The sequence below is a fragment of the Talpa occidentalis genome, unplaced genomic scaffold (genome assembly GCF_014898055.3).
Source record: "Talpa occidentalis isolate TD23 unplaced genomic scaffold, MPIMG_talOcc4v2.1 talOcc4.11, whole genome shotgun sequence".
NCBI classification, from domain to species: Eukaryota; Metazoa; Chordata; class Mammalia; order Eulipotyphla; family Talpidae; genus Talpa; species Talpa occidentalis.
This window is the reverse complement of record NW_023601104.1, coordinates 36,189,031-36,216,502: the sequence shown is the minus strand read 5'-3', so window position 1 is coordinate 36,216,502 and position 27,472 is coordinate 36,189,031. Positions and strand designations below refer to the sequence as shown.

Here is a 27,472-nt window from a genome sequence, read left to right as displayed (position 1 = left end):
GGCGACAGGTGGCCCCGGCGCCCGGGGGTCTGGCGGGCGTCTCGCAGGCTTCGGGGGCGGGCCCCGAGCCTCGCCGCTTTCCCATTGGCCTGCGTGCGGCTCGTCGGCGTTTATGTGAGTGTCCTTCCGCCAAAGAATTAGTCCCCCGCAGCAGCGCGGCCCGCCCCGCGGAGCTTCCCTGAAGGTGACTGCGCGCCGCGAGGACGCGGGGGCGGGCCCCTCGAGCCCGGAGCCGGGATTGGGTGGGGGGCGGGGCGGCGGAAGGATTGCGGCGGCCCGGAGTCGGGATAACCTTGAAGCCCAGGCCGCGGATTCCCGCACAGCAGCTGCGCCCGCGGAGACTCCGGCCCTGCCTGCGCTCTCGTCTCGCCCCCGAGCCGCCCCGCCGTAGGTGAGCCGGGGAGGAGGCCGGGCCGTCCATTCCCGCTTGGCCGCTGCCCGCCCCGTTGGGGCGGGATGCCCGCCCTTCTGCTCTTTCGGGTACCCAAATTGGGGGCGGCGCAGGGTCCTTGGGGTCTCGAGGAGGGCGCTCCGGGCCCCCCGGCTCGTTTCTTCCAAGATCCGACGGGTCCACCCAGCCCCTTTCCTGCTCCAGTCCTCGCCCGCATTCTGGTCCCCTCCTCGCCGCCCTCGCACCCCTTCAGCTGCTTCCATCCTCACCCCTCCGGTCCCCTCCTGACCGGATCCCTTCCTCTCCCCTTTCTTCTCAGGCCACGCCGCTCCCCTCCCCGCCCCCTCCTAGCTCCTTGGTGTTCATTGCCTCCGGGGCTGCACTTTGTGGGTGCTCCGCTCATCCCGATGCTTTGCTTGTAACCCCCTCCCCCGCGAGGTCCTTCTCCAGCGCCCCGCCGCCCCCCCACTCGGGTTCGGTCCACTCTCCCCGCGCCCCTCGCCTCCTCGTGCTACCCCTTCCCCATCTCTACCCCACCCCCCATTCATGCCCGGCTCCCGCCCCTCCCCCTCCATTCTGGTCACGTCCGCCTCCCCGCATCCCGCTCTCCTCCAGTCCTTGGCACCGCCCGGCGCCTCGCCTCGCCCCTCCCCTGCCGGCTCCTCTCGGCGTCCGCGTCCCGCTTCTCCCTTCGCGGTCCTGCCCCCTTGTCCACCGCGGGCTCCCGGACCCCAGGCCCGAGGAGCGGGGCTTGGGGCTCGGGGGGGCTCGTTGTGCTGAGGTCTGCGGGGCTCTGGCCGTCCGCGCGGCCCAGGGATGCTGCGGGCGTTCGGGCGCATCTAGGGGTTACATAACCCGTGGCTCTCCCCACCTCGCTGCAAGAGGAAAGGGTGGCCGCTCTGCGGCGCGGGCCTGTGCAGGGGCGCGGGGGCTCCATGTGGGGGCCGCGGCGTGGCACGTAGCCGCCCGCGTCCTGGGCGCCTGGCCGTCCGCCCCGTCGCGCCCCCAGCTTTACCGCAGACCTCAGCTGTTGCAGGAAGCCCGAGGATTCTTCGCCCCAGACCTGTTTCACTTTGCTTAACAAATAGGATCGTAGAACTCGGAGGCCACGAGGTTGGGGAGAGCGGAAATATTTCTAGAGCTTTAAAGCAGTAAAAGCTACTCAGAGCTGTTTAAGGGAGGGGTGGAGATTAGGGTGTAGAGTCCACTGTGTAATTAAAGAGCGATCTTCCCTGCGGGGTGCAGTTGGGACGGCGGACTCTTAGTGATTTGGGGTGGGACTGAACAGGAGTCTTTCCAAAGTGCAGTCACATGGGGTCTAAGGAAGCTTTTGAAAAGCACCTTCAGGTCTGAGGATTATTTAAAGTCCCGAGTCATGGAAAGGCAGGCTTCTTACCCGTGTTCTTTTCCCATCTGAGTAAAGGAGCCTGATAATTAAGGTCCAGACTTGCTAGACAGAGGCGTTAGGAACTTGCAAAGGGGCTTTTAGAATCTGGACTCATCAACATACTGACCAGAATGATGGAGGGAATTCAGTCCTAGGACTTCTGTTTCTGGTGTGTAAACCGAAAGTATATTTTCCCCGTGGTTGTTGAAAGAACTGGTGTCTATGCACACACCTACAGGAATATATATTCTCACTGCAGTGTCTAATCTCTGGTGAGATTTTTTTTTTAAAGATTTACTTAAGCATGCAAGAGGTGGGGTACAGGCCAGAGGTGCGGGGGTGAGAGGATTCACCAGAGACAGAGTGGGGAGCAGAAGAGGCACATTGACTGAAATACACTGCTGAGGGGAGCAGTGGGCAAGACAGGAGAGGTCTGCCATGCCACGTGGGTCAGCTCCCTAGCTGGGGATCTAACACAGGCCAAAGCGGTGGTAGTGCTGGGCCTTAACCCCCATTAGGCCACCAGTGAGGCCCTTCTGGTGAGATATTTAGAAGAGATGCCTTCTTTCGGTCATTGAGTACAGTAACATGGTCCATAATTGAGCATGAGGGCTCTTTTCTCTGCCTTCCCAAACACATAGTCATAGTTACTCTTTGGCAGTCAGACTCTAAATACCAGACATCTCCAGGAAACCAATCCCCCTAGGGGTCTGGGTACAGTGTTTACAAGTAGCTAAGAATTCTCTTGTAACAGGGACTCTTTGGTCTCCTGAGAATGGGGACCTCTAAACAAAGGAAGGAAAGGAGTTGTAGGATTTTCTCAGCTGGGAAATAGGTTAGATTTGGAGGTAGGCCACAGATGATAGCCACCTGTTGGTGGTACAGAGGATGTGGCCACCCCTTAGGGTACAGAGGGCCTAATCCTGCTCTGCAGCATTGTTAGCAAATAATTTACCCTCTGGTTGCCTGTGGATGCTGTTGGGACTGCAGGGGGCTGTTCTCAGCAAAGGATATGTGTGTAGCCCATCACTGGTCTGTGTGTAGAGGTGAGGAAGACTCTGGGCAAGATGACTCAACCGTTAAACTTCTCTGCTGTTGAGAGAATGCTCTTCATTGGGTGAGTGGGGAAACTGCATTATGGTCTTCATAGATTTAGAAATTCCCCTTTCCCGGCTTGTGAGTCAAGCAATGAATCATACTTTTCCCCCCCAGTTGAAAATTTTTCAACTAAGTGAAAAAGGCTCGGTCCAGGTTGCTCAGGCACACTTTCTACTGCCCTAAGAGCTGGACTGCAGAGTGGCTGAGCCCATTCTGCAGCAGGCATGCCAGTCTTTGTGGAATAAGGGCTGTAGTGGACATGAATAACGATAACTTAAAAATGTCCTTGAACTCATTCTGAGCTTCTAGACTTGCGTCAAAATATATGGACGTAAGTTTCCTCCAGTCGAGCATAGTTGCTCCCATTTTAGGCTCTGCATTAGAAGTAAATAATTTTAGTGTTGAATTCATAGTTTAACAGAGAGCATTGCTGGGTCTTTAAGAATTGCACCCCCAGTGGGCCTCCCCTGGTGGCCCAGCGGTTGAGCCCTGGGCTGCGAGGCCCGCAGCCTCTGCAGCGCCTTGTTCCCCGGGCCGCCCGCAAGGGTCCCACAAAAAAAAAAAAAAAAAAAAAAGAATTGCACCCCCGGTGAGTTGGCAAATTTGGTAGCTGTGGTCCAAACAGAGCTTGCACCTTATGGGTGCAGCCTCTCTGCTTTGAATGTTGTGACATTTATGTGGTGTCATAGGAAAGGGCATTTTATTTCTTAAAGCACTCTTAATGTTGAAACAGTGAAAGAAATGAGGACGTGGCTTTGAACAGGAAGGTGAAAAAAAATGCAACTCTTGCATCACAACTCACAGCATACGAGTTTTATTTTGCCCCAACTTTTATGAAGGCAAGTCAGGATATGTCATCTTAGCCAAGAGCTAAGACTGACTTAAAGGTAAGGGAAAATTACTCACTTGACATTATATTTTTTTTTTGAATTATTATGAATGTCTACATCAAATCCCAATTAACTGCTATACCACAAGAATGAGTCCCTTGTGTGAATCGTTCCCATGCAACTTTGTTGAGGATCTTGTGGGCTCTGTAAGTAATCTATTTGGTAAAAGATCTTAGAGGCCTCAGTGGCATCACTTTAAACATCAAATCCACTACAAGTAGGAACAGAGCTGAGGGAACACCATACTTTCTGGGAACTTGCATTTTTTCACCAAAGCCAGCTGCAGATGACAATAAGATTTGATTATTTGGAGCTTTGTTAAAGAAGCTGTTTGGGTGTGAGCTAGTGTGGGTGGTGAGGGGCAGTCTGCAGCTTCTCTTGGCCTTTTGGTATCCTGTTATGACTGTTCAGCTCTGGAAGAGAGGTTGGCAGAGTGACCAAGCGGTGCAGCCACACCCCTTCGGCGGTTTGTCGCGTTCTGCACGGTCTGCACGTAGGAGGGAGCCAGGCTGCATGCAGTACCTCCTGTGGCCTCTGAGACTCACTTGTGTCTGAAGGCAGAGCTTCTGACAAAAGAGCTCTGTCCAAAGCCTCTCCTTTCTGGTACCAGGCAACTCTGTTTGGAAGCCAGCAGGGGGCTGTGGTGGGAGGTGCCACCTTTGGTAGGGTGGTGAGTTGCTGGTCCTAGCACTTCAGAGTATGGAACAGCCTCACTGGTCCAGTCAAAAAGATTTGCTGAAAGGAGCTCATCCCTTCCAAACATCTTTAATCAACCTGCTGAGAATAGTCAGTTCAATCTGAAAAAAAAAGGTCTCTTCCATATCTTCAGTGATAAGACCAAAAGAGTCATCCCAGTCAGCTGAGTCAGACATGCTCATGAGACAAAACCAGGCACATTTTGGAGGAGTTTTAAGTTAGGTGGTCGGGGAAATAGAGACTTTGTAACAAAACTATTACTCTTGTGTTACTCTACTAGGGAGCAGACTAACCAGTGTCACCCAAGAGATGGGCAAACATTTTAAATTTCTGACAGTCTCAAAGTCAATACTTTGGGAAGGCATTCCTGGTTGGTAGTAAATGTATATAATGACTTTGAGGAATTCAGCAATATTTTATAAAATAGAAAATAAACATGCCTAGTGACTCATGTGTTCTGGATTATATATAGAAGTGCAAGAAGACTTGTTCTAGGAGAGTGTTATGGTATTGATTAATAGGGGAAAAGTTGGTTTGGGGGCAAGGAAGGGATGGTCAGCTAGTAAGGAAATGCTTAAATAAATGGTCTACTTGTTCAGTGGACTAGTATTATAGTTCCTATAAATCAAGATCTGTGTACCAACTGGATGGATCTTAAATGGAGTGAAAAACAAAGTTCAATGATACTTGAGCAGTGTATTACTTAGGACATTAAAAAAAACAACCAAAATCTTATAGTCAGTATAGATATACTGTCTCTACAGTATAGATATACTGTCTCTAAATGAACTGGAAGGATATATAATTCACAACAGTAATTAGAACTCATGGTGGAGAAATGAACTGTAAAATTGTAACTAATTTTTAAAAGAAAATCCGCTGAATGTTAATGGTTAGCTCTAGGTGGCAGAAATAGAGATATTAATGTTTCTTTTCTTCAGTTCAAAACAAAATGAAAAAGAAGCAAACCTGTGAAGGTCAGTGCAGGAAGACCAGTTTTACTAACTAGGTCACTGCTCTTGGAGAGTTGGCGCTGCCCTTCTTCCTTCAGCCCCGCTTCTTTTCCCTCCAGCCGTGGGCAGCTCTTCGTTTAAATGCCGAGCCACCGCCTCACTTGGCTGAGGCCAGGTTGTACCTGATTTGAAGGGCCAGGAACGATGTCCCTTGCTGTTCCCAAAGTATGAACACCATGCCCTGAGGGTCTGCCCCTTTTGTGTGAAGGAGGCGCCATGCCCCAGCACCACAGAAGTTTCCTTCTTCAGGCTGTATTGCAGCGTATGGACTGAGCATCTGTGATCAGACCAGGAAATCCTCTGAAGACTCACAGCTTTTTCCCTGACTTGGAACTTCCTGCTCTGGAGCTGAGTGGTCCTTTGGGGGATAGGCCCATTTACCATCAGCTTTGGTGCTTTATTCCCCTGGACCTTACACAATTGCTTATAAAGTTTTTTTTTGTTTTTTTTTTTTAAGATTTATTTATACAAGAACCAGGGTACAGGCCAGATGCGCAGGAGGGTGAGAGGATTCACCAGAGAAAGAGCAGGGAACAGAACAGGCAGCACTGATGAAATACACTGCTGAGGGGGGAGCAGCAAGTGAGACAGGAGAGGTCTGCTGTGCCATGTGGGATTCTCGCTGGCCAGCCAGGATCGAACCCACGCTGCAAAGGCTGCGGACAGCTTCATAGTGCGGCGCTCAACCACCTGCGCCACCAGGGAGGCCCTGCTTATAAAGTTTTTAAGTCGCTTAGTCCAATCCCTGAATAAAAGAGCAAGGGAATTCTACTTGATCCTACAAGTGTACTATTTTGTTTTATGTAATCTGCTAACACCAGGCTTTATGTTATGAGGCCTGCTGAGTGTAGAACAGACTTCAGAGTCACATCTCTTAGCTAAAAACTGCTTATCCTTCATACCCTACTCCATGTGTGCTCTCTGTAAGCTAATGGTACATCAGTGAAGAGCACCCAGTCCAGACCTTACCAGATTTTGTGTTGAACCCAGCAGGCATCTTGATTCTGGTGCTGCCATAGTCCTATGAAGGTTAGACTTGGGGAGTATATTTCCATGCTCCATCATCATCGAGGACAACAATGCCTAGAGAGCAGGCCACCCGGAATACCATGTGGAGCATATTATGATTCAGATTTTCTGACAGATGCTAGATTTCTAAGGTTTTGAGATTGGAAAGTCTTCATGCTTAAAGGCTTGGGAGTGTAGGTAGCAAATTGACAACAAAATTGTGGGCATCAAAAGTGCCCATCATTATTGTGTTAGTCTGTGTGATGAGACTGGTATTGAAGCACAGTTGGTACAGATACATCTGCACAGTTATGCAGATACAGACTCCTAGGCCAGATCAGTTTACTAGAGCAGAATGATTTGGGCCTTTTTGAAAGATAGAATTGGCAAAGTGTGAATCTTTGCCAACACGGCCTGCTAATAGGACTGGTTCTCAATGGTGTGTCAGGTGTTATTTTTTATGATTTATGATTCTTACACCCTCTTCCTCTTTTCAGACAGTGGGCAAAGAATTGTGTCTGCCACAAATGAAACTGTAGTTTTAGGGAACCAGGAGCTTCTTGAGATGAGAGAGAAATGGCGGGGCTAGGGGCACCTGAAGCTGTGCCTGGTCCATCCTGTCAGCATGCACTAAGGCTTCTGATGGTGTCTTATTTCAGAGGAGAAATGTCTCTGAGGAAGATTCTCCTGCAGGGGCTCAGGCTCAAGAATAAAGCTCCTGTTCCTGGGCCTGCCACTTGCCGTCATCAGTGGCTACACCGGCCTTCCACTGCAGACTGGAGGTTGGCTTTGCACGCCTGTGCCTCCCAAGGAGGAGGATGCGTAGTGAGTCAGCCTGGCACAGGCTGGGTCGCATGTCCTGACAGGCACTGCCCAGAGGATAGCATTGGAGAGTAGTTATTCCCAAAGGCCAATCTTGAGAAACCAGGGTGGACTCTAGGTGGTAGGTGGTTGGTGGAATGGACAGCTTAGGCTGGAAAGAAAAGACTAGTCTCCACAAGACCTTGGAGGTGGGCTGGAGAGCTCTGACCCTTTTTGCCAAGGGAGGCTCCAGCCAGAGGCTGGGGGAGAGAGGCCAGTTGGAGACCCTCAGATGTGACATGAGATCTCTCTGGATAGTAGAGGGCTTTAAGGAGGTGTTGAGACCTTGTATAAGAGTATGGATTCATTTGCAGACAAGCAAGCTTTTATTGATTTACTGGTGTGCAAATCCACTCAAACACCTAACAAAATCATTTGTTGGTTTGGTACTTGATAACCTGGGTAAACAATAAACCTCAGATTTAACTCAAGATGGTGGAATAGGTTTGTGTTTGAGCCCAATATAATTTGATTTGCTAATGGGTTCTGTATGCAGCCCTTTTATACCAAAACATCCTTGTCACAAAGATTTTTGCTCTAAGACTGAGGACAAACTAAACTGGAAGTTTCCTGGATTTGGGCTTGTAACTAACAGTTCTGGAGCATAGTCCTGTGGATGATAGGAATTTTTTGTTGGTTTGTTTTGAGGTTCTGAATGGATCATGGTTGACCTTGTGAGGCTAGTGAAATTGCCTTGCAATGTATTTGTGATTGGGATCTAAAATGTGCATTTCGCCTCTGCCACATTTAAACAGAGTGCTCTTGAAGTGCATAAAACAGCAGTTTATTAATGGAGCTGGGACTGACTTTTTTTCATTCTTACAGTTTTACCAGGATGCTTAATAATGTATCATTTCTGGAAGAGGAACATTTGTAATTTTCCTTATTAGAAAAATATTTCATATGGACATGTTGAGACTCATTTGCAGACAAGCAAATTTATTAATGAGGTATATTTATTAATGAAGGAAAGAAAAAAATTGCTGTAATCTTAATATTAACTTGCTGTTTTTATTTTGGTATATATCCTTCCAGCCCTTTTATGTGTTTAATTTGGGACCCCTCTAACCTGACCTCCTAAAAAACAGGGGTACCGGGTTCTTAAATAAACAGCAAAATGATAGAAAACCACAGATTTAAAGAGACCTTAGAGGGAAGACAATCTTTGGCTATTAAGGGAGGGGATAAAGCATCAATGATACTTTTGAGTTTTTCACACTTAGCTTCTTAATATTTTTTGGGGGAAGGCGTCTGTGTTTTTCTTTGTAACATAGCTGAATCTATACCTGTTAGTTACCACCTGGATACATGGTTATTAAAGTAATTTCTCATTACCCCAAAGAGCTTTAGTTATACTCAGCTTTTACCTTAATCCTTGTACAGCTCTGCAGGGCAAACCTTTCTCAGCTCTGAGCGGTCTTTGCAAGTGGGGCCAAGGAGCCACCTTGAACCAAAAAAAGAGCATTATGTCACCGGAAGCCCAAGCCCAGAGAATACAAGGTATGACCCAATAATCACTGGTCCCAGCCAGGTCTTTGCAAGGAGACTCTAATGACTCCTTGTCTAGAGAAGAGCCAGCTGATGATTTTTAGAGTGTAATTAGTCACTCCAACCCACTCATTCAAATCCTGTTCTGTTCACGAGACAATCCTTGGATTGGATGACTCTCTCTGTTCAGAGGCAACTGCAAGGACTTTTTGTTCCAGCTGGCTTCGTTTGACACCTGGTAACATTTCTTCAGTAGTATTCTCCTACCAGACAGACTCACCTAAGCCCAGCTGCGTGGGTGCTCTGAAGCTGTGCAAGCCCTGCCTCAGCCATGAGTAGGGAAAGTGACTCTGGCTGCCCAGGCTGTCCTGTTGGTAATTCAGAGCTGTCCCTCAAATTTGGGAGGGCTGAGGAGAGGTATAATTTTGGTTTTGACAAAATGGCACTAAGGTACACTAAGAGGTCATTCAGCGGACATTGGAATACTTCACGCACTAGATATACAAAATCAGATAGGTTACAGAGGAGAGGATTGATTTTTCACTTTGGTATCTGGTATCATTAGGAGTTAGGAAATACACATTGAAAGGAATGCGCCAAGTGGAATGTTTAGCTAGTATTTTATTTCTCTGTTTTTAAAGGTTTAGATTCTGTAGTTGAGGAAGGACCTGTAACCATCAGTTTTCAGATGGGTTGTCCACAACTGGTGTTAATCAAGCTCCTTGGGCTTTTGACAGAAATTGAAGATGGCAGTGGCTGGTGTAGATGCATATGCTACTTGAGCCACCTGGAGATGCCACAGAGTCCGAGCAGGAGGGAAAAGAAAGAATAAGAATTCCCTTTCTGGGGTGCCTTGGTTTGGAGCCCTGAGATTTAGGAGACAGTGGGGCAGGCTAGAGAGGGACTTATTCTCGAACATGGGTGGGAGTATTTGGGTTCAGGCATTTCCAGAGGAGTAGCCCTTGGTCTGAGAACTTGAGGAAAAGGATAGCTTTCTGCTGTAGAGCTTCTGGCTCATTTCCTTACCTGATGGTTATTCAAACACTGCCCAGAAGCTTCTCAGGTCTCTAATCAGCTAACTAACCGGCCGAGTGAGGTTAGTCAAAGAAAAGCAAAGGTCGGGGCAGTTGTCAGGATTGTGACCTGGGCTGGTTAATTGCCTGGAACAGATGCTCTTTGTTACTGGTGCACTTGTCAGATGTAGAAAGGGAATCAGAATGGTGTCTCAGAAAGTCAATTGGAGCAATCTGACAACATTAATTTCCTCATGTTGCAACTGCCCTGTAAGTGTGGTTGTAATAATTGTAGAGGCAGACCAGTGCCAGTGTGGTAACCCTTGGTTATATGCAGATTATATATCTTACGATCCACCTGACCAAAGGCAGATGTGGTTTGTGGGTACATATTTCTAGGATGAAAGATTTTGCATTTGGGTTCTAGTTGGACTTTGCTTCCTGTCCAGGGACTGGTTTTTATTGCCTGTCAGTAGCTTAGGACTTACGCTTTGCTCCAGGGTGTGAATAAAGGAATGAACTTAAGTGATGTTTTGGGTTAGTGAAAATCTAGGACTCAGGAACTCAGGACCCCTTGAATGGGGATTGTCTATACAACCAGGAAAATCACTGGGTTTGAATGGGGACAGTTTTAAAGAGTCAATGTGGGTGTTCTGCCACAAGGCAGATATTTGTAACTTTGAGACAACTTGCTATACAAATGTCTAGATTTACCAGGGTACTAAACTGGGAGTCGGTTGTTGGTATCACTAAAAGACTGGTTACAACTTCCTTTTCAGGAAGCTCCTTCAAGTACATCAGGAAAACTGTCAAGGTAGATGTTAGTCCAATGTATAGGAGATCTGCTTACAATGGCTGCCTGGGAGGTGCATGCATTGGGCACGAGGCTTTAGCATGTTCTTTAAGGTCCTTTCCACTTGCTCATGGTTTTGTGAGTTAGCCCTTTGAGGAGCACCTACGTAGCCAGAGCATGGCGGGATCTCTGTGGCTTGTGCACACAGTGTGCTGATGGAGTTAATGTGTAAGCAGGAAATGGCCTCCTGTGCCAGGCTGCATGCGAACCACCCTGGGCTTCTCAGACTGATTACTGTCTCTTTACTTCCCCTGGACCCAGGACCTCAGAAGCCATGTCGAAGCACCACACCGATGTCGGGACTGCCTTCATTCAGACCCAGCAGCTGCACGCAGCCATGGCTGACACATTCCTGGAGCACATGTGCCGTCTGGACATCGACTCACCACCCATCACAGCCCGGAACACTGGCATCATCTGTACCATCGGTGAGTGGGTGTGATCCTCCCTAGTCCCAGACCAGGGCCTCAGGTGACAGTGATCTTCCTCTCCTGAGCATGCAACACAGATTCTTAGGGAAGCAGGTAATAGGAAGTTGCAATAAAGCATTAGTATGCTTTATGTTTTGTGCTGAAGACAAAATTTAGAGGGTGTCTTCCTTATCAGATCTTTTAGGAGTTTCTCACAAACCTTTTTGACATGCTCTGTGCAGCCAGGTTCCTGCTGCAGCCAGGTCTTACACTTTCTCAATTAGATGGAGCCTATAGAATTTGAAGGAAACATAAGTATCCATCTAATTCAAGAAGGTGGGCTAGCACAGTAACAGTCTGCTGTGTGTTTTTGAAAGAAAGAAGAGCTATTAGGCTGGGGTGTAGGTAGGGGAGGAATTTTAGGAGGAACAGTGAACTATCCAGAGTTCTTTGAACTTAAAATTTAAAGGATTATTCCTATTCTGAATAATTAATATTGATAGCTTTAAAACTTTATTTTACTAGGCCCAGCCTCCCGATCAGTGGAGATGTTGAAGGAGATGATTAAGTCAGGCATGAATGTGGCTCGTCTGAACTTCTCCCATGGAACTCACGAGGTGAGCCTCACCACCGGGACATCTTATAGGGAGCAGGTGGGGAGGCAGGTATTCCATTTAACCACAGTGGATCAGGCAAGAGTGAGTCTGGGGTTCACAACCATTGTCTTCACACTCTACCCCTGCTCTCCTCTCCACCCCCCAACACCCATACACATCTGCTGCCATGTCAGCCCTCACAAAGGGGCATGTTCTGGCATATAACCCCCCACTTCACCAACATTGTGTTCCAGTATGTCCCATCCCAGGGGTTCTGCTACATTAAAATCAAGCCAGTCAGCACACTTCTTCAGGAGCCTAGTAGGTGGTCTTAATGCTGGTGCAATTTATGAGCTGATTTGACCTATGAACAGAGACCTGACCTAGAACCAGGCCACAACTTTTGGGAAGTGCTCCCTTCCTGCTTCTGTTCCCAAGAAAGGGACAAACTCCTTTTGGGGAGTGTGGGGGCTTCCTGAAGAGGAGGACACTGCCTTTTTTAAAGCTTCAGGCTCAGCCATGAGCCTTGCAGTTTCATACTGGTATTGGTAGAGGAGTAATGAATAAGGTGGACTTCCCTGCTTGGTAGACTGCTGTATTTATTTCCTGTTGATGCTAAAGAACTGCTACCCTGTAAGGTCAAGTGGCAAGGGGTTGCCCTCTGGCATTTGGAAGATGGTGTTGAGACTAAAAATAACGCCTCAGGAAGTGCAATCCAAGAGGTGAATTCCTCCTTTCTGGAAACATGAGACTCTTCATAGATTCCCTAACCCATGTTCCATAAACAGCCTATGGCCTGGCAGGTGGCTGGTCTCCAAATGTCATGGGACCAAGTTAGAGAAACTATGCTCAGCAAGCCCCTCAGGTTAAGATATGCCCCTAATGACATTAAGTAATTTTCCAAAGGCAGGGGTCCGGGGCAGGGGTCACCAGGACTTATTTCAAGTGATAGCTCAGCCCAAAGGGAGAGGTAAAGCCAACAAGTGAGGGTTATTTCGTTATTGATTCTTGCTGTCCAAGTGTGTCCAGGTCTCCCGTGTGCAAGGGAAGGAGCAGAAATAGATTTTGAGAAGTTGACCTTTAACTGGGCTGATGGCCTCTTCCATCCCGTAAGATAAAACCTCTCAGCTCTGAAATGGCAGGGCTGAGTGGGATCTGCTGCACCTGCTGGAGTGGAATTGGCTTTGGGGGTTTGGGTTTTTAAACTACAAGAGGCATTTGAAGATTATCTGTGCTTTTCTTATTCCCAAATTAGAACTAGAATTTAAAAATAGATAAATCCAGAACCTCTTGTGTCTTTAATTTTGAGGTTTTTGACAAGGATAAGGGGGCTCCTGGGATCAGGGTTTTGGAAATTGATCTGAAATTGTCCTAATATATATATAATGTAATGCAAATATTTTTGTTTGATCACATGTCAGGGACCTTATTTGATATGCACCTTTGACTAGAGGCTGGGCCATACCTTTTGGAGCTCTTGGGAAGTTTTCAACATTCCTGTAAGCAAAAACATTGAAATTGAGATCTCTCCTTTACCCAGGCGGAGGGACATCACTGTCTCATTGTTATGAGCTTTTGACAGCTTTGCCAGTGTCTCTGTCCCCCATTTGTGGCAGTTCATGGGGCAAAGTCTGTTTATTGAATATGTGTGCCCATAATGCCGTGTTGGTCAGAAATACCTACTTTTAACCAACCTAAATTTTGACCTTTCATAGGGACAACATTGATTGATGGGATTATTAAAACTTGAAAACATTCAACAAAGCTACAATCACAGTAGAAGAGTCCAGTATACCTCCCAGATATATACCAAAAGATGGTAATATAGTGGCTTTGAATAATTGGTTATATGATTAGTGTATACTTTTATGTCTCCAAGGCTAAAAGTGTGTGCTTTTTTTTTTCAGTATTCACGGTTTAAAAATATACTAGGCCACCAAAATTAGAAATTATATAGATCACATTCTCTGACATTTTTATGAAAATTAAGAACAAAGTCTTCCATAGTAATCATGAAAATGTATACTCTTAAATCTACGTATCAGAAAGCAAAGGTCTGAAATTTAACAAAAAAAGAATTTCACCTAAACACTGGAGGAAGAAACCTAAACCTTAAAAAGGTGAAGAAAAGGAATTCACTTACAAGCATAGCTTTATGAAATGGAAAATAAACCTGATAAATTAAGCAAAGAACTGATTCTTGATAGTGTAATAAATAATCATTAATTTAAAAAGTTGGAAACTTCTAAAAAGCCTGGTCAAGAAAAAGATGCACAAAAAAAGATGAAGAACAGAAAAGAAAACTATATATAAAGAGTTTTAAAATCATAAAAGACTTATGCATTAAGGTCCTGTAAATTGAAATAAAATTGACTCTTTTCTAAGGAAAGGTAAATATTTAAGAATTCAAAAATTTGAATAAACAGCCTTAAGATTGAAAAAGGTAATTAGGATCTGGACTCTGATCGGAACACTAGGCCTATAAGATTTTGAAGGTTCATACGCTAGACCAGTCTCATTTAGAATGTTACATAAAGCATAAAGTTAAGTCTAATAATAGTGTATTAAAGGAATTTCATGACCCATGACCAAGTAAACTTTAATTCTGCATTTGGATTAAATATGGTCAGTGCAATGCAAGAGAATGATAATAGGTGACACTAAATAACTACTCTATGCTCACCTCTATATACTTAATTTACACACATCAACTCTGAGAAAAAGGCATTTAATAATATTTAGAACTCATTCCTCTAAAAAATGATTTATACTTATAGTTGATAGTCTATACTATTTTTATTGCAAGCCAACAATAGAAAGAAACTTCCATAACTTAGACTTATGAACTCTACCCAGTGACACCAATGGTTCTCATTATAGACTGTCTAAATGGCATACTGAAGATTGTTCTGACACCAGCCTCAAGTAATACCAACCTTGGAGGTGAAGCTCTACTTCCAGCTCCCTTCTATCCACCTATTTGCAGGACAGTGGTAGCTGGTTAAAGGACAAGACCCACAGTGCTGAGTGCTTCTGTTATCAGCAATGTCATATTGATAGGGCCTCTGTTATCAGCAGTGTCCTATTGATTACACTGAGTACTTTTGACATCTTGGCCCTGAATCCACTTTAGTCAAACAGTAATGGCAAGTGGAAAGAGATAAGGGATGAAGAGAGAAGATTGACCAGGATTTGTTGCAAGTGAAGAATAGCAAAGGGCAACTCAGAAAAAGGCACTATCTCCCTTTCCCTATTCCACTTGCATCTCTAATCATACTCTAGAAAGTGATTGCACAAACCAAGTCTGCATGACCTTTAGTAGTGTATTATTTAGCTTAGGCTGCTGTTAGCTAAGTAAATAATTTTGAGTTTGAATTTTAGTGAGAATCAATAGAGAGAAAACTCACAATTACCAGGTATATCAGAATCTGACTCCAATTGCAAGACCAATATTATCCAAACACAAATTCTAGGTCTTTGCTCTAGTTGTTTGCTTTATTTGATGAGTCTTAGGCAAGAGAACACCCGAAAGGACACAACTTTTTTATGTGTTGAGACACTCAGACCTTTAATGGTTTTAGTGGCAAAATCCTAAAGTTCCTAAGTTTTGCCCTCAGAATGAGTAGCTGAGCCTGTCAGATAATGGATGTGGAGGTCTAGATCATCTGCAGGTCTATCTTGAAGGAGCATTGTCAGTTCCAGAGGTACTAGTGTTATGGGAGGACACTTGCCATCTTCCTTCCTCTCCCCTAGTATCATGCAGAGACCATCAAGAACGTGCGCACAGCCACAGAAAGCTTTGCTTCTGACCCCATTCTATACCGGCCCGTTGCTGTGGCCCTGGACACCAAAGGACCTGAGATCCGCACTGGGCTCATCAAGGGCGTGAGTATCCTGGGAGAAGAGGGAGGGTGGGTCCTTCTTCAGCCTTCTTCAGCAGCCTCTCCTTGCCCAGAAACCATAGGCTTGAGTTTAGGTCTATAAATGAGGGTTTTGTTCATCACAGTCAAAAATGTTGCTTTGTCTTAGCTCACTAAGAGTGATAACAGAAAGGGATCTTTATAGTCTACAAACCTACTTCCAAGTCTCTCTAACTTTAGGAAGCAGTTTCTTTGTCTGTCTTTCCCTAGCATTAAATAGCATAACTAAAACATTATGGTTTTTTTCCTTTTTTTCCTTGGGTTATTTCTTAAAATATACGAAGTTAGAGAATACCATTCTTTATACCCAATGGGAAATGTTTTATTGTTACTTGTAGCTGAGATTGGAGCTTTGCTCCTTGGAGAAAAGAGCTTTTCATTTCCTGCCAGGCAGGCCTGGCCTCTGTGGTTGGGACTCAGGGCTTACTTTCCTGTCTGTAGAGCGGCACTGCGGAGGTGGAGCTGAAGAAGGGAGCCACTCTCAAGATCACCCTGGATAATGCCTACATGGAAAAGTGTGATGAAAACGTCCTTTGGCTGGATTACAAGAACATTTGCAAGGTGGTGGAAGTAGGCAGCAAGATCTATGTGGATGACGGACTTATTTCTCTGCAGGTGAAGGAAAAAGGTATGTTCAGTATTCAGGGTCTACTTATCTAAAACCATCTCGTACCTCTAAATTTCTTTGACAGAAAGAAGAGATAGGAAGTTTGCTTGGCTGATAGCAAGGTTGAGTCTTTATATCCTGAAGAGTTATTGCTTATCCTCAAAACTAGACTTCAAGTAATCATGTTCTTGGGAGCACATGAGATTTCTTTTTGAAATCTTTTGGCTTTCTGCTTCCTGCCTTCATCCCTCAATATGATCTGTACAGGACTCCAGTGTGACTGTGAATAGTAGGGTTATTTTAAAACAACCCTATGAGTAGATATTATTATCCCTATTTAACAGGCACAGGGAAGTGAATTGACTTCCCCCAGGTGACACAGTGGGGCTAGGATTTGAACTCTGGCAATACACTCCATTGCACAAGGTACTGCTTCTCAGTTCACAGTACTGTGGGGAGAGACAGCTGGTTCCTGGCCTCTTCGTATGGAGGACGTGTGCCCTCATTGCTCTGCATACCCACGTGCTCCATTTCACACAGGTGCTGACTTCCTGGTGACAGAGGTCGAGAATGGGGGCTCCTTGGGCAGCAAAAAGGGTGTGAACCTTCCTGGGGCTGCTGTGGACCTGCCTGCTGTGTCGGAAAAGGACATCCAGGATCTGAAGTTTGGGGTGGAGCAAGATGTAGATATGGTGTTTGCATCTTTCATCCGCAAGGCATCTGATGTCCATGAAGTCAGGAAGGTCCTGGGAGAGAAAGGGAAGAACATCAAGATCATCAGCAAAATTGAGAATCATGAGGGAGTTCGGAGGTCAGTCCCTTGCCTGTCCCTTGCCACCTCCTTCAGCCCCAGCCTCTCTTAAGAGCAAGATGTATCCTATGAATACCTGGTTCGCAAACCTGGCTACCTGCCCATCAGTATGCAGACTCCTCAGCCAGTCCCAGGCCCTCTGAATCAGAATACTTTAAGAGGCTAGTCAGTGGAAGGCATTGATATTACCAAAAAAGCATCCCAGGTGATTGGGATGCCCGCTTATCTCAACCCTTTTCTCTTGGCCCAGATATCAGCATTGCAGAGGGAGGACAGGGCCTCTGCACTGTGTTCCAAGTTCAGAGCACTGCCTTTGTTTGCTGGAATGGGGGGATGGTCAAGAGAAAGTTCTTGGAAAGGGGCTCTTTTTCACTTGGGAGCCATGTGGAAGAAAGCTCAGGGCTTGGTGTAGACACTGAAATCATGGCTTCCAAGTCTTCAATTGGACAGCCACTGGCTGATGATCACTATGATCTGACATGTGCCTGCTTCCCAGAGCAAAGCCTGTGGTTCTCCTCCAGGTTCAGATTGTACCAACTCAAGGAGGAGCCAAATGACTGTGGCCAGCTTGGTGACATCTGTTCCTCTTTGGCTTCCCACTGGAAAGAACTCAGACATGCTAAACCCCACACCTACTTGTGTGAGTTTAGGCATATGCTTAGGGAGGGTGGGAGGAGCAGCTCTACCCACTGCTGTGACCCTGCCATCCTTAGCTTAGTGTTGATTTCCTTTGTACCAGGCCATTTGGGGTCCTCCCTAGGCCATCCTTGATAAGCCATGGGTGATAGCTGGCTTGATCCCAGCCAAAAAGCCCCTGACCTCCTGTCTTCAGCAGGTTGGAAGGGGTCATGGGCCTTGTGTCAGAGTAGTCAGCAGACCTCAGGTAGCTTTTTCTACCCTGGAGTACTGACTGCAGTGGAGATAGTAGAGACACATTAAGTGGGGCCTCAACAAGGTATCGATGGGGAGGAAGTGAGTCCATGGGGCTTTGGAGGAGACCTCACCCGTGCCCCTTCCCCCCAGTGATGTATCCACATGGGCACAGTTTGCCCACTGCGGGAACACCCACCCCACCACCTCCATGCACCCATGATTATGTCCTAGGTCATGGGCAACTGTCCTTGCACACAGACACCCAAGTTAGAATCCCAGTGATCTTTGCCTCACTGTTTATTTTATGGCTCCTAACCTCTCTTCCCACCTTCCCTGTCAGGTTTGATGAGATTCTGGAAGCCAGTGATGGGATCATGGTGGCTCGTGGTGATCTAGGCATTGAGATTCCTGCAGAGAAGGTCTTCCTTGCTCAGAAGATGATGATTGGGAGATGCAACCGAGTTGGGAAGCCTGTCATCTGTGCCACACAGGCATGTGTCTCTCCCCTTATACATGGGAAAGCTTTGGGAGCTACCTGGTCTCTTCTCATGGATCCTGCCCCCACCTCCCCTACCCTTCCCTCTCTTTCACTCTCTCTTTCTCACACACACACGCACGCGCACACACACACAAACACAGAGTCCCTCTCTCCCACCCACTTTTCACCCCTGCAAAGTGCCATGCTCTGTGCACATACATACACAGTTATGTATGACAGGGGTACAGACTTCAGTCATTCATCTCTGAAGACAGCCCATGTCACAAGTTTCTAATGTTTTATCTCCTCCCAGATGCTGGAGAGCATGATCAAAAAGCCTCGTCCCACCCGGGCTGAGGGCAGTGATGTAGCCAATGCAGTCTTGGATGGAGCTGACTGTATTATGCTATCTGGAGAGACAGCTAAAGGGGACTACCCCCTGGAGGCTGTTCGCATGCAGCACCTGGTAAGTTCTTTGGGCTTTCCTGTCTCCCTGGGCTCAGGCTGGGGCTGGGATGGGGCAAGCCCCAGTACAAAGCAACACCTTACAGGCTTCTGCACTCAACATCTTTTATGATCCTCCAGGTGACAAGAGGTGTGTGCTGGGGGTAGAAGTGTCTTTTTTTTTTTTTTTTAATTCTACCTCCCATGCTCACATTCCCTCTCCTGTTTCCATCTGTTTGGGAGGTATTCTCCTCCATTGGACATAGCCCAGTTTATTTCTGGCTTCAGGGTTATAAATCCTTCCCGTGGCTCGATTATTGGCATACTTGTACCTCTTTCTCTGAACAGCCCAGAGGACTTTGCTTTATTCTGGAAAAGGCCCAGAACTCCTGTTCCCAGTTGTCCTCTTTGTTTGATTCCCTACCTGTCCTTCAGACAAGTGCCTCCCCCACAGGGCCTCTGACTGCACTGGGGCTGTTGTCCGCACTGAGCTGACTGCCTGCTGGGTTTGCATGGTGTCTGCAAGTGGGTCCTGCTTTGCTGGGCTGCTGCACTCACTCCCCAGACTAAAAACTGGATTTAAGTGATGGGTGACAGGTCCACAAATAGAGACAGGTGGTAGGATGGCTGTTTCTGGAGTGAGAGCATCTGGAGGGTCCTGTGTGTGACCCTTCTTTTCTCCCCAGGGGCTAGCTGGTCACAGCTCCTCTACTGGGCCATGTCCCACTGCCTGGCTGCTTCTCAGGGTTGGAGACTCAGTGCCTCTGCCCCAATTGCGTATTTTCGAGCTTACTGAAGAGTCAATGCAGGGAGCCATTATCAGGCTTATTATGCCGGGTCAGGTTTTTTTTTTTTTTTTTTTTTTTTCTTAAGATTTATTTATGTAAGTACTGGGTACAGTCAGAAGTGTGAGAGGGTGAGCGAATTCACCAGAGCCAGAGCAGGGAACAGAACAGGCAGACTGACCAAGTACACTGCTGAGGGGAGCAGCAGGTGCGACGGGAGAGGTCTGAGCGCCATGTGGGACCCTCGCTGGTGGCCGGGGATCAAACCGGCACTGCAGAGGCTGCGAGCAACCTCACAGCCCAGCGCTCAACTGCTGTGCCACTAGGGGAGGCCCTGTCCTGGGTCAGTTCTTAAAGTGAACAGCTCAGTAAATTTGTCTCTTACCTTGAAATGTTTTTTTTTTTTCTTTAACCTTCCTATTCACTTTGTAGCCCATTGTCTTTATGTGGCATCCCCCTCAAAGAAAGAACCTCTAGACTAGACATCTTCCTTTTCTCCTTCACTTCCTTTGTGTACAGTTCCTAGGCTTCAATAACTCCCAGAGAAGACGTGTTTTTATATTAAACTTTTTTTAATCTCTTTTTTGTTTTTTTAAGATTTATTTATTATTTATATAAGCACTGGATACAGTCAGAAGCGTGGGAGGGTGAGAGAATTTGCCAGAGCAGAACAGGGAGCAGAGCAGGCAGAAGGACCGAAGTACACTGCTGAGGGAAGCAGCGGGCGGCAGGAGAGTTCTGCCCGCCATGTGGGACCCTCCTCCTGTGGCCCGGGGAGCAGTTGGGGATCAAACCGGCGCTGCAGAGGCTGCGGGCAGCTTCACAACCCAGTGCTCAACCGCTGTGCCACCAGGGAGGCCCCTATATTAAACTCTTTCAGTAGTAAACAGAGATGTCTCAACTAAATAGATCTCCTGGGGTCTCCTCAGCATCCTTGGTGGAATCCCCACTTTGAAGTTGGGAGAGACCAAATACCTTGGCTGAGATGCCACCCCGTGTGACGTGATTGCTGTTCTGAGCCCAGGGTCTCTGGTGGGAAGGTGCCTTCTCTCCCCCAGGAGTCAGTAGACCTTAAACCAGTCTCCTCTAGGTGGCGGCTGTTAAAAGTGTATGATCCTAGCTTTGCGCAGTGGCAGTATCGTAGCCAATGAGGTTTATCCGAGGCGCGATTATTGCTAATTGAAAAGTGTATGATCCTCCGTGTACCCCCTTGCTTAGTTGTGTGGGTTCATATCCTTAGAGGTCAGTAAGTGACCTTGACCTGATTTACTGAACCATGAAACCACCTAGACTTTTTTGTGACCTCTAAAGGCCTTATCAGTAAAGTGAATTAGATGAGATGTGTTTAATTGCAGCCTTAGTAGTAAATATTTACTACCATTAAATGCTTGGTAAGTTCCTGTGTAGATTGATGTAATATTCATAACCTCTGTGAGGTAGATGACCCCAATTTATAATGAGGGTTCCATGATAAGATCTGGGTTTGCATCCAGACCCATTGCCTCCGAAGCCAATATGTCCTGCAACATAGCACTTTGGGGGGCCTCCCTGGTGGCACAAGGAGTTAAGCGCAGCACTGTGAAGCTGTCTGCAGCCTCTGCAGCGCCAAGTTCGATCCCCTGCCAGGGAGCAACCCACATGATGCAGCAGACCTCTCCTGACTCTCCCACTGCTCCCTTCAGCAGTGTATTTCAGTACATCTGCAGGTTGTGTTCCCCGCTCTGTATCTGGTGAATCCTCTTATCTCCCAAACCCTCTGGCCTGTACCCCAGTTCTTGTATGCATAAATAAATAAACAAAATTAGCACTTTGGTAGCAGGAAATTAAAAAGGACTCGTCTCTATTTGAGGCGTCTCCTGTGCTCAGAGACTAAAGTCAGGCTCAGGGCTCTGAATGCCATGTCCATCCGTCCATATCCCAGTCTTCCTGTGAACAGAGAGACCATAGAAACTGCAAGGTTTGTGTTACATGGCACTGCTCCCATGGGGTCTGAGCTGGGTGTGCAGGTCGCCCCTTCCCGTGTCTCCCATCAATGCTGACAGCTTCTCCTCTTCACTGTTGACTGCTCTCTCCTTTGTCTTAACTGGTGCAGTTAACGACCCGTAACTAAGGGCTAGGCAGTACCAGGTATGGTTCTATTTCCTATTCATGTCCCCTGTCTTTGGGCTGCATGCTTTCTGTTCCTACAGAAAGAAAACCTTTAACCTAGTAAATCCTGCTATACATGTGCATATACTGTCTAATTAATGAGATGGCATCACTGATTCCTCATAACCCTTCATTCTCTTAAGAGGCTGGTAATTAGATTATAATCTTCGAGATCTTAAATTTTCTTCCTAATTTTTGGTGTTCTCTGAGCAGGTGCTCTATAAATAACTTGATGGCTTTCTCATGCCTGTTAATCATTAGAGTTTAATCATTTGTCTAATTAAACTTAACGTGCGCACTTCCACAGGCATCTGTCTCTTCACATGGCTATTCGGTGTGCCCCCTATTTGTTCACCATCCTGCTTAGACGCAATGAAGCTTTCGCCAGCATTCCAGTGCTTCTCAGTGAGATTCCTTGGCAACCATGGGAAAGGTTCCCAGCACCCCCGTGTCTGAGGCTGAGCAAGCATTCCACATGTACTTGGAAGCTGAGCAGGAAGTCCTGCAGTAACCAGACAGCCATGTGAGGAGGGAGGGCCTGTTCCTTTCTGTAAGCTGTGTCGTGAGGCAGTATGGTCAAATCCTGCCAGGGAGTGTTGTGGGCCCCACCTGGGCCTGATTTCACACCCAGGTGCTAGAGCCTGCTGCCATATTGTATACCGCCTCCACCCCAGCCCACCACAAAGTCCTTCCAGAATGGACGGACCAATTTCGCCTCTATTGGAGGGGAAACGGCAGCAGTTGACACTGGCTCACACATCCCTGAGCAGGCTTTCATCACCCAGCCTCTTTGCATCTGCCTGAGGACAGATTTAGCCAATTAACCTAAGATTACCTTCTCTCTGATTAATTCCTCATTCTGTCTTTCCATGTGTGTTGTCTCTTTTTTTCTCCCTTTCCCTCTTCCTTGCTCTGTCTCCCCCTAAACCTTACAGATAGCTCGTGAGGCTGAGGCAGCCATGTTCCACCGCAAGCTGTTTGAAGAACTTGTGCGGGCCTCAAGTCACTCCACAGACCTCATGGAAGCCATGGCCATGGGCAGCGTGGAGGCTTCTTATAAGTGTTTAGCGGCAGCTTTGATAGTTCTGACGGAGTCTGGCAGGTAGGGCCCTAAGGGCAGGTAATTCTGCAGGATAACCAGCCTCTTGCTTCAGCTGCTAGAAGACAGCCACTACTGAGACTGGGCTCAGAGCCTCTTCTCATCTGCAGGAAGCCAGCCAGAAAGGGCAGGGCAGGACCAATGGGCCTGTTGGTTCGGTAGGCACAGTGGATGACACAGCCACCTGGTGAAGGACTGGTTCCTGTGAGTCAGTCTTGCTTATCACGACTCTCCAGTGATTGGGTCCTCTTGACCTTTGCACTCAGGGACATGTTCCTCACCAAGTGTCTGGGCAATTCCTCCCCTCCCTCTCCCATCGTGACACAGCTCTGACAAAGCTCTGTCCCCCCTTCTCGTCCCTCTGGACGGATGTTGCTCCCCTAGATTGCCCGTGAGGCAGAGGCCGCCATCTACCACATGCAATTATTTGAGGAGCTCCGCCGCTTGGCGCCCATTACCAGCGACCCCACAGAAGCTGCCGCCGTGGGTGCAGTGGAGGCCTCCTTCAAGTGCTGCAGTGGGGCCATAATCGTCCTCACCAAGTCTGGCAGGTAGGAGGTGGGAGTGGCTCCTAGTGAATGCTCTGCACATTTCCTCGGGGGCCCTGGGAGCAGTGCATTGAATGGTGCTCAGATGGTGCTGAGCCCCAAGGTAAGATCCCTCTGCCTGCCACCTGGACCCCACAGGGAAGGAGCATCCCCAGCTCCAGGCCAGAATCTTGAGTGACAAGAGTCCCTTCCCCGGGCCCAAAGGACTCCATGCAGTGCGCATAAGGCATGTTCGGCCACTTACCATGAACTGGAAACTTCATTGCATAACTGCAGATAGACTGACTACAAATGGTTATCTGGTATTTAAAAGCTTGTCTCTAATATAATAGAAGACAATCAGTTCTGCTCATTCCAGTTGTCATGTACTTTTTCAAAGTTCAGTTTGCAGAATTAGCGCTGTTCACTGACCTGTTGATTGGTTGGTGCACCTGTCCCTGTCCATCTTCAAGACCCAAAAACAAATGGATTCTAGCCTAGGAAAGGCTGTCATGTTGTCTGGCTGGCACTTCATGGTAGGTACCATGCAGTTGAGTGGAAGTCTGGGCCTGGCCTCGCACTTGGGATTCCTTCCTGGTCTAGGACATGGAGTCAGCCTCCATCACTCCCCGAGCTTGTGTTCATGTGGCCACTGGGGCATCCTGCAAGAGGAGCAGGCGGGTGGTCCCCATGCACTGAGGTGAGCTGCCTGTAGAACCAAAACAGACCAGGCAGCAGAGGACTCAGGATAAACAGTTCCAACCATTACATTGACCTTTATGAAAAGGTCCATCCTCTGCTATTTGGCTATTATTAGCTCCAGTCTCCTGGGGTTTTACTATCAGCAAGTTCCGACTTCAACAGCTGCTTCCTTCTGAAAGCCTTACATGGAGACCAGGCTTTTTAAATAGGACATGGTGTTTCCCTGACACCTCTTGAGTGCCCCCATCATTTGCCTTCCGGGGTCCAGCTCCTCCTGAAATCTTCTTCCCAAACCTTAAGACATCTGCAGCTCCAGGTGTGCGCTGTCAGTGTTCATGTAAGCATCTGGCATTGGAGCTTCAAAGGGGTCCTCTACCTCCAGGGGAGCATTCACAGGCAGCCTCCCACACTTACCATGCTCATCTCCTGGCCTTGCCTCTGGGGCAGCGCCCAGACTTCTAAGCCTCACTTAGATAATCAGTATAAGCCTGGCTTAGATAATCAGTTTTGCTGCTGAGGCTCTTTCCAGGAACCTGAGGGTCATATGGTCAGGGTTGTCCATTCTTTGTCATCTACTCATTACTGAAGTTTTTGTAAATTGACTAGAGCTGCTGCACTGTGGAGTGGCGCACACACAGATCTTGTGCTCATGTGGCCTTTGGCTTGCATTGTTGATTCCCAGGGGCACTGGTGGGCTCTACTCCTGTTCTTTACAGATGTCAAGAGTCAGGTGGTGTTCTTATGCTGCTTGGCTTACAGCTGTTGCTGGCAGCAAGAGGAATGGGTGCTGGTGAGGTTGCCACATGGGACGAGCCTGGCTGTGCTGGGTCAGCATGATCCTGGAGTCCTGCCTATGGGGGTGGAGGGATAGAAGGCAAATGCAACAAAGAAAAGTTTTATGCTGTGGAGGAGACAGAATGGGGTCTGTCCTTGTCTTAAGAGGCAGCTCCCCATTCCAGAGAGGACCCAGGAAGCACATGTTGAAATTACTAGAGGCTCAGGCTGGCATAGTGAGTTGGAATAGAGGGCGAGCTATTGCTATAGATCCTGAGGAGCATCCCAGGAAATTCCTGGGACACTGCTTAATGGTTTTTTCTGCCTGTCCACCACGCTATCTCAGGTCTGCTCACCAGGTGGCCAGATACCGCCCCCGTGCTCCCATCATTGCTGTGACCCGGAATCACCAGACAGCTCGCCAGGCCCATCTGTACCGTGGCATCTTCCCTGTGGTGTGTAAGGACCCAGTGCAGGATGCCTGGGCTGAAGACGTGGACCTCCGGGTGAACTTGGCCATGAATGTTGGTATGTGGCTTTGAGTAAGAGCTACAGCCTGGAGGGTAGGAGTACCTAGGCAGTGGGACACTACTGAAAGGGAACGTGCAGGCCTTAGGATGCCTTAGGAATGTGCAGGCCTAGCTGACCTTGCTGGGAATGCTCCTCTGAATTCCCCATCTCATTCCCAAAGTGTTAGGCTCAGCCCTGGGTGAAGGGGGGGGACCAGACCTTTGCATTGTGGGTCTGAGAAACTCATTTCTTCTCACTCTCCTCATTTATGGTTCAAAACAGGATTCTGGACAAGTCAGGTTTGTCCATTCTTTGTCATTACTCATTACTGATTTTTTAAATTGACCACAGAGCTGCTGCACTGTGGAGTGGTGCACACACAGATCATGTACTCATGTGGCCTTTGTCCCTGTATAAGAGAATGTCATGGGATGAAAGGAAGCAGCTTACCTTTGAACATGGGCAAGGCTCTCCATCCTCTGGACTATGAGATGGATGCTGTCCCTTTTTCTTGCCAACTCTGCCATCTGTGCCAAGTTTCAGAACTGCCCTTGTCCCTTTTGCCTGGACTTGGGAGGCTGGTGCCACCTTGTGGTGTGAGGAAGTAATGATCAGCCCGCCCTGCTCACTGCTTACTGCTTGCTGGGTGATGAGTGATCAGCTATGTACATCTCTACCTGGCTTACTTTTTCTCACCAAACTTCTTTCTCTTCCTCCAGGCAAGGCCCGAGGCTTCTTCAAGAAGGGAGATGTGGTCATTGTGCTGACCGGATGGCGCCCTGGCTCTGGCTTCACCAACACCATGCGTGTGGTGCCAGTGCCATGAAGGGCCCCCAAGAACCCCTCTTCAGTCCCCATCCTTTCCCCTTCCCCCGATCCATCCGTTAGACCAGCAATGCTTATAGTGCTCACTTGGGGCTGTAGTGTGGCACTGGTGGGCTGGGACACCAGGGAAGACGATTAGCGCCTCTATGAGACATGGTAGTTTTTAAGACCCTGCTTGGCTGGGGTAGCCCAGAGTTGGGCTGTCTATCATGTGGCTCCAACCCATGAAACAGGCCAGGTTGGGGTGGAGGCTCCAGAGCTGAACACAAAGGGCAATAGCCCCTGCTCCTTCTCCTTTGTGTACTGTGTTCAGTTCCTATAGAAATGGATTCCCAGAAAACTTCCAACCCTGGCCTGGGGTCAGGAGACAGCCAGCAAGAGAGGGGCCTTCCAGCATGGGGCAGTGTTCCAGTTTAAGTAGACTGTCCCTGGTCCTTAATTGCTTCTCCAACACCCCTGCCTTCCCACCTCCCGCCTTGTGCATAGTGCACTTTGTTCCTGCACTCCACTCAGCTGCAGACAAATACTCCACTTCCACCTTCCATTTTCCCTACGGCTGTAGCCTGTTGCTATAGAGCCTACTTGTATGTCAATAAACAACAGCTAAAGCTCCTGTTGCCTCTTTCTGATTTTTTGGGGGGAAAGGGGGACGTTGGTTTGAACCCGGTCTTCTGAGTGAAAATGGTAAGAGCCTTGTGCCTCCTGTGGGTGATCCTGTTACTCCAGCCACCACCTATCTCCAGGGCACAGAGGTGCTGGGAAGCAGTAACTACTTGGGGGATAAAAGTTCCCTTTTCAGCACCCCAGGGAGGTGTGATAGCTCTCTCTCAAAACTCCTGCATCTGGAGAAATCTTGAACCAAAAGATGGGAGAGGGCACCATGGAGGGCCCCTACCAGAGTTCCCACCTTTTTGCCTTGGTGCATAAGCCAGTAATGAAGTGGTCCTTGGCTTGCCCCTCCCTCCCTTAGGTCATCCTGCTTTAGATGCCCCGAATTTAAAGGACCTGTAGGATGAGACCTGGTTCCCAGTGAAAGAGTCAGGACCTGGGGCCAGATTCTGTTTTCAATGCCCAGAAGGCCTGCAGCTCTGGGGTCCCTTTGTGCTCCTTTTGTTTGCTGATTACTTCATCCCATGATGAGGCAGGGACCAGGTGGGGGAGGCTTGGGAATGTAACTGAGAATGCCTGCTTTTTTCCTCTTCTGACCATTCAAGGATCAAAGCCTATCAGGTGAGCAAAGGAAGAAAGGGTTCACAGGCCAGCTA

General features: G+C 47.9%; 1 protein-coding gene and 1 non-coding gene across 5 annotated transcripts; both read left to right on the top strand.

Moving 5' to 3' along the window:
- The first annotated feature begins 305 nt into the window (after positions 1–305).
- PKM (pyruvate kinase M1/2) lies at positions 306–26,844 on the top strand. Of its 4 annotated transcripts, none has more exons than XM_037502859.2 (12): positions 2,763–2,895; positions 8,728–8,844; positions 10,960–11,126; positions 11,634–11,725; positions 15,458–15,589; positions 16,066–16,252; positions 16,772–17,042; positions 18,256–18,406; positions 18,707–18,859; positions 22,706–22,872; positions 25,219–25,400; positions 26,102–26,844. In XM_037502859.2, exons 1-12 carry the CDS (start codon positions 2,846–2,848, stop codon positions 26,206–26,208), a joined length of 1,776 nt encoding a protein of 591 aa, XP_037358756.1. In that variant the 5' UTR covers positions 2,763–2,845; the 3' UTR covers positions 26,209–26,844. The 4 variants fall into 4 exon arrangements, with proteins under 4 accessions (XP_037358757.1, XP_037358756.1, XP_037358755.1 ...); XM_037502858.2 differs by lacking the exon at positions 22,706–22,872 and adding an exon at positions 23,254–23,420 and having other exon boundaries at positions 2,764–2,895; XM_037502860.2 differs by lacking the exons at positions 2,763–2,895; positions 8,728–8,844; positions 22,706–22,872 and adding exons at positions 306–391; positions 23,254–23,420.
- LOC119239696 (U4 spliceosomal RNA) lies at positions 20,741–20,887 on the top strand. The gene has a single exon (XR_005123965.1). It is a non-coding gene; the product is annotated as a U4 spliceosomal RNA (small nuclear RNA).
- Positions 26,845–27,472: the final 628 nt, after the last annotated feature.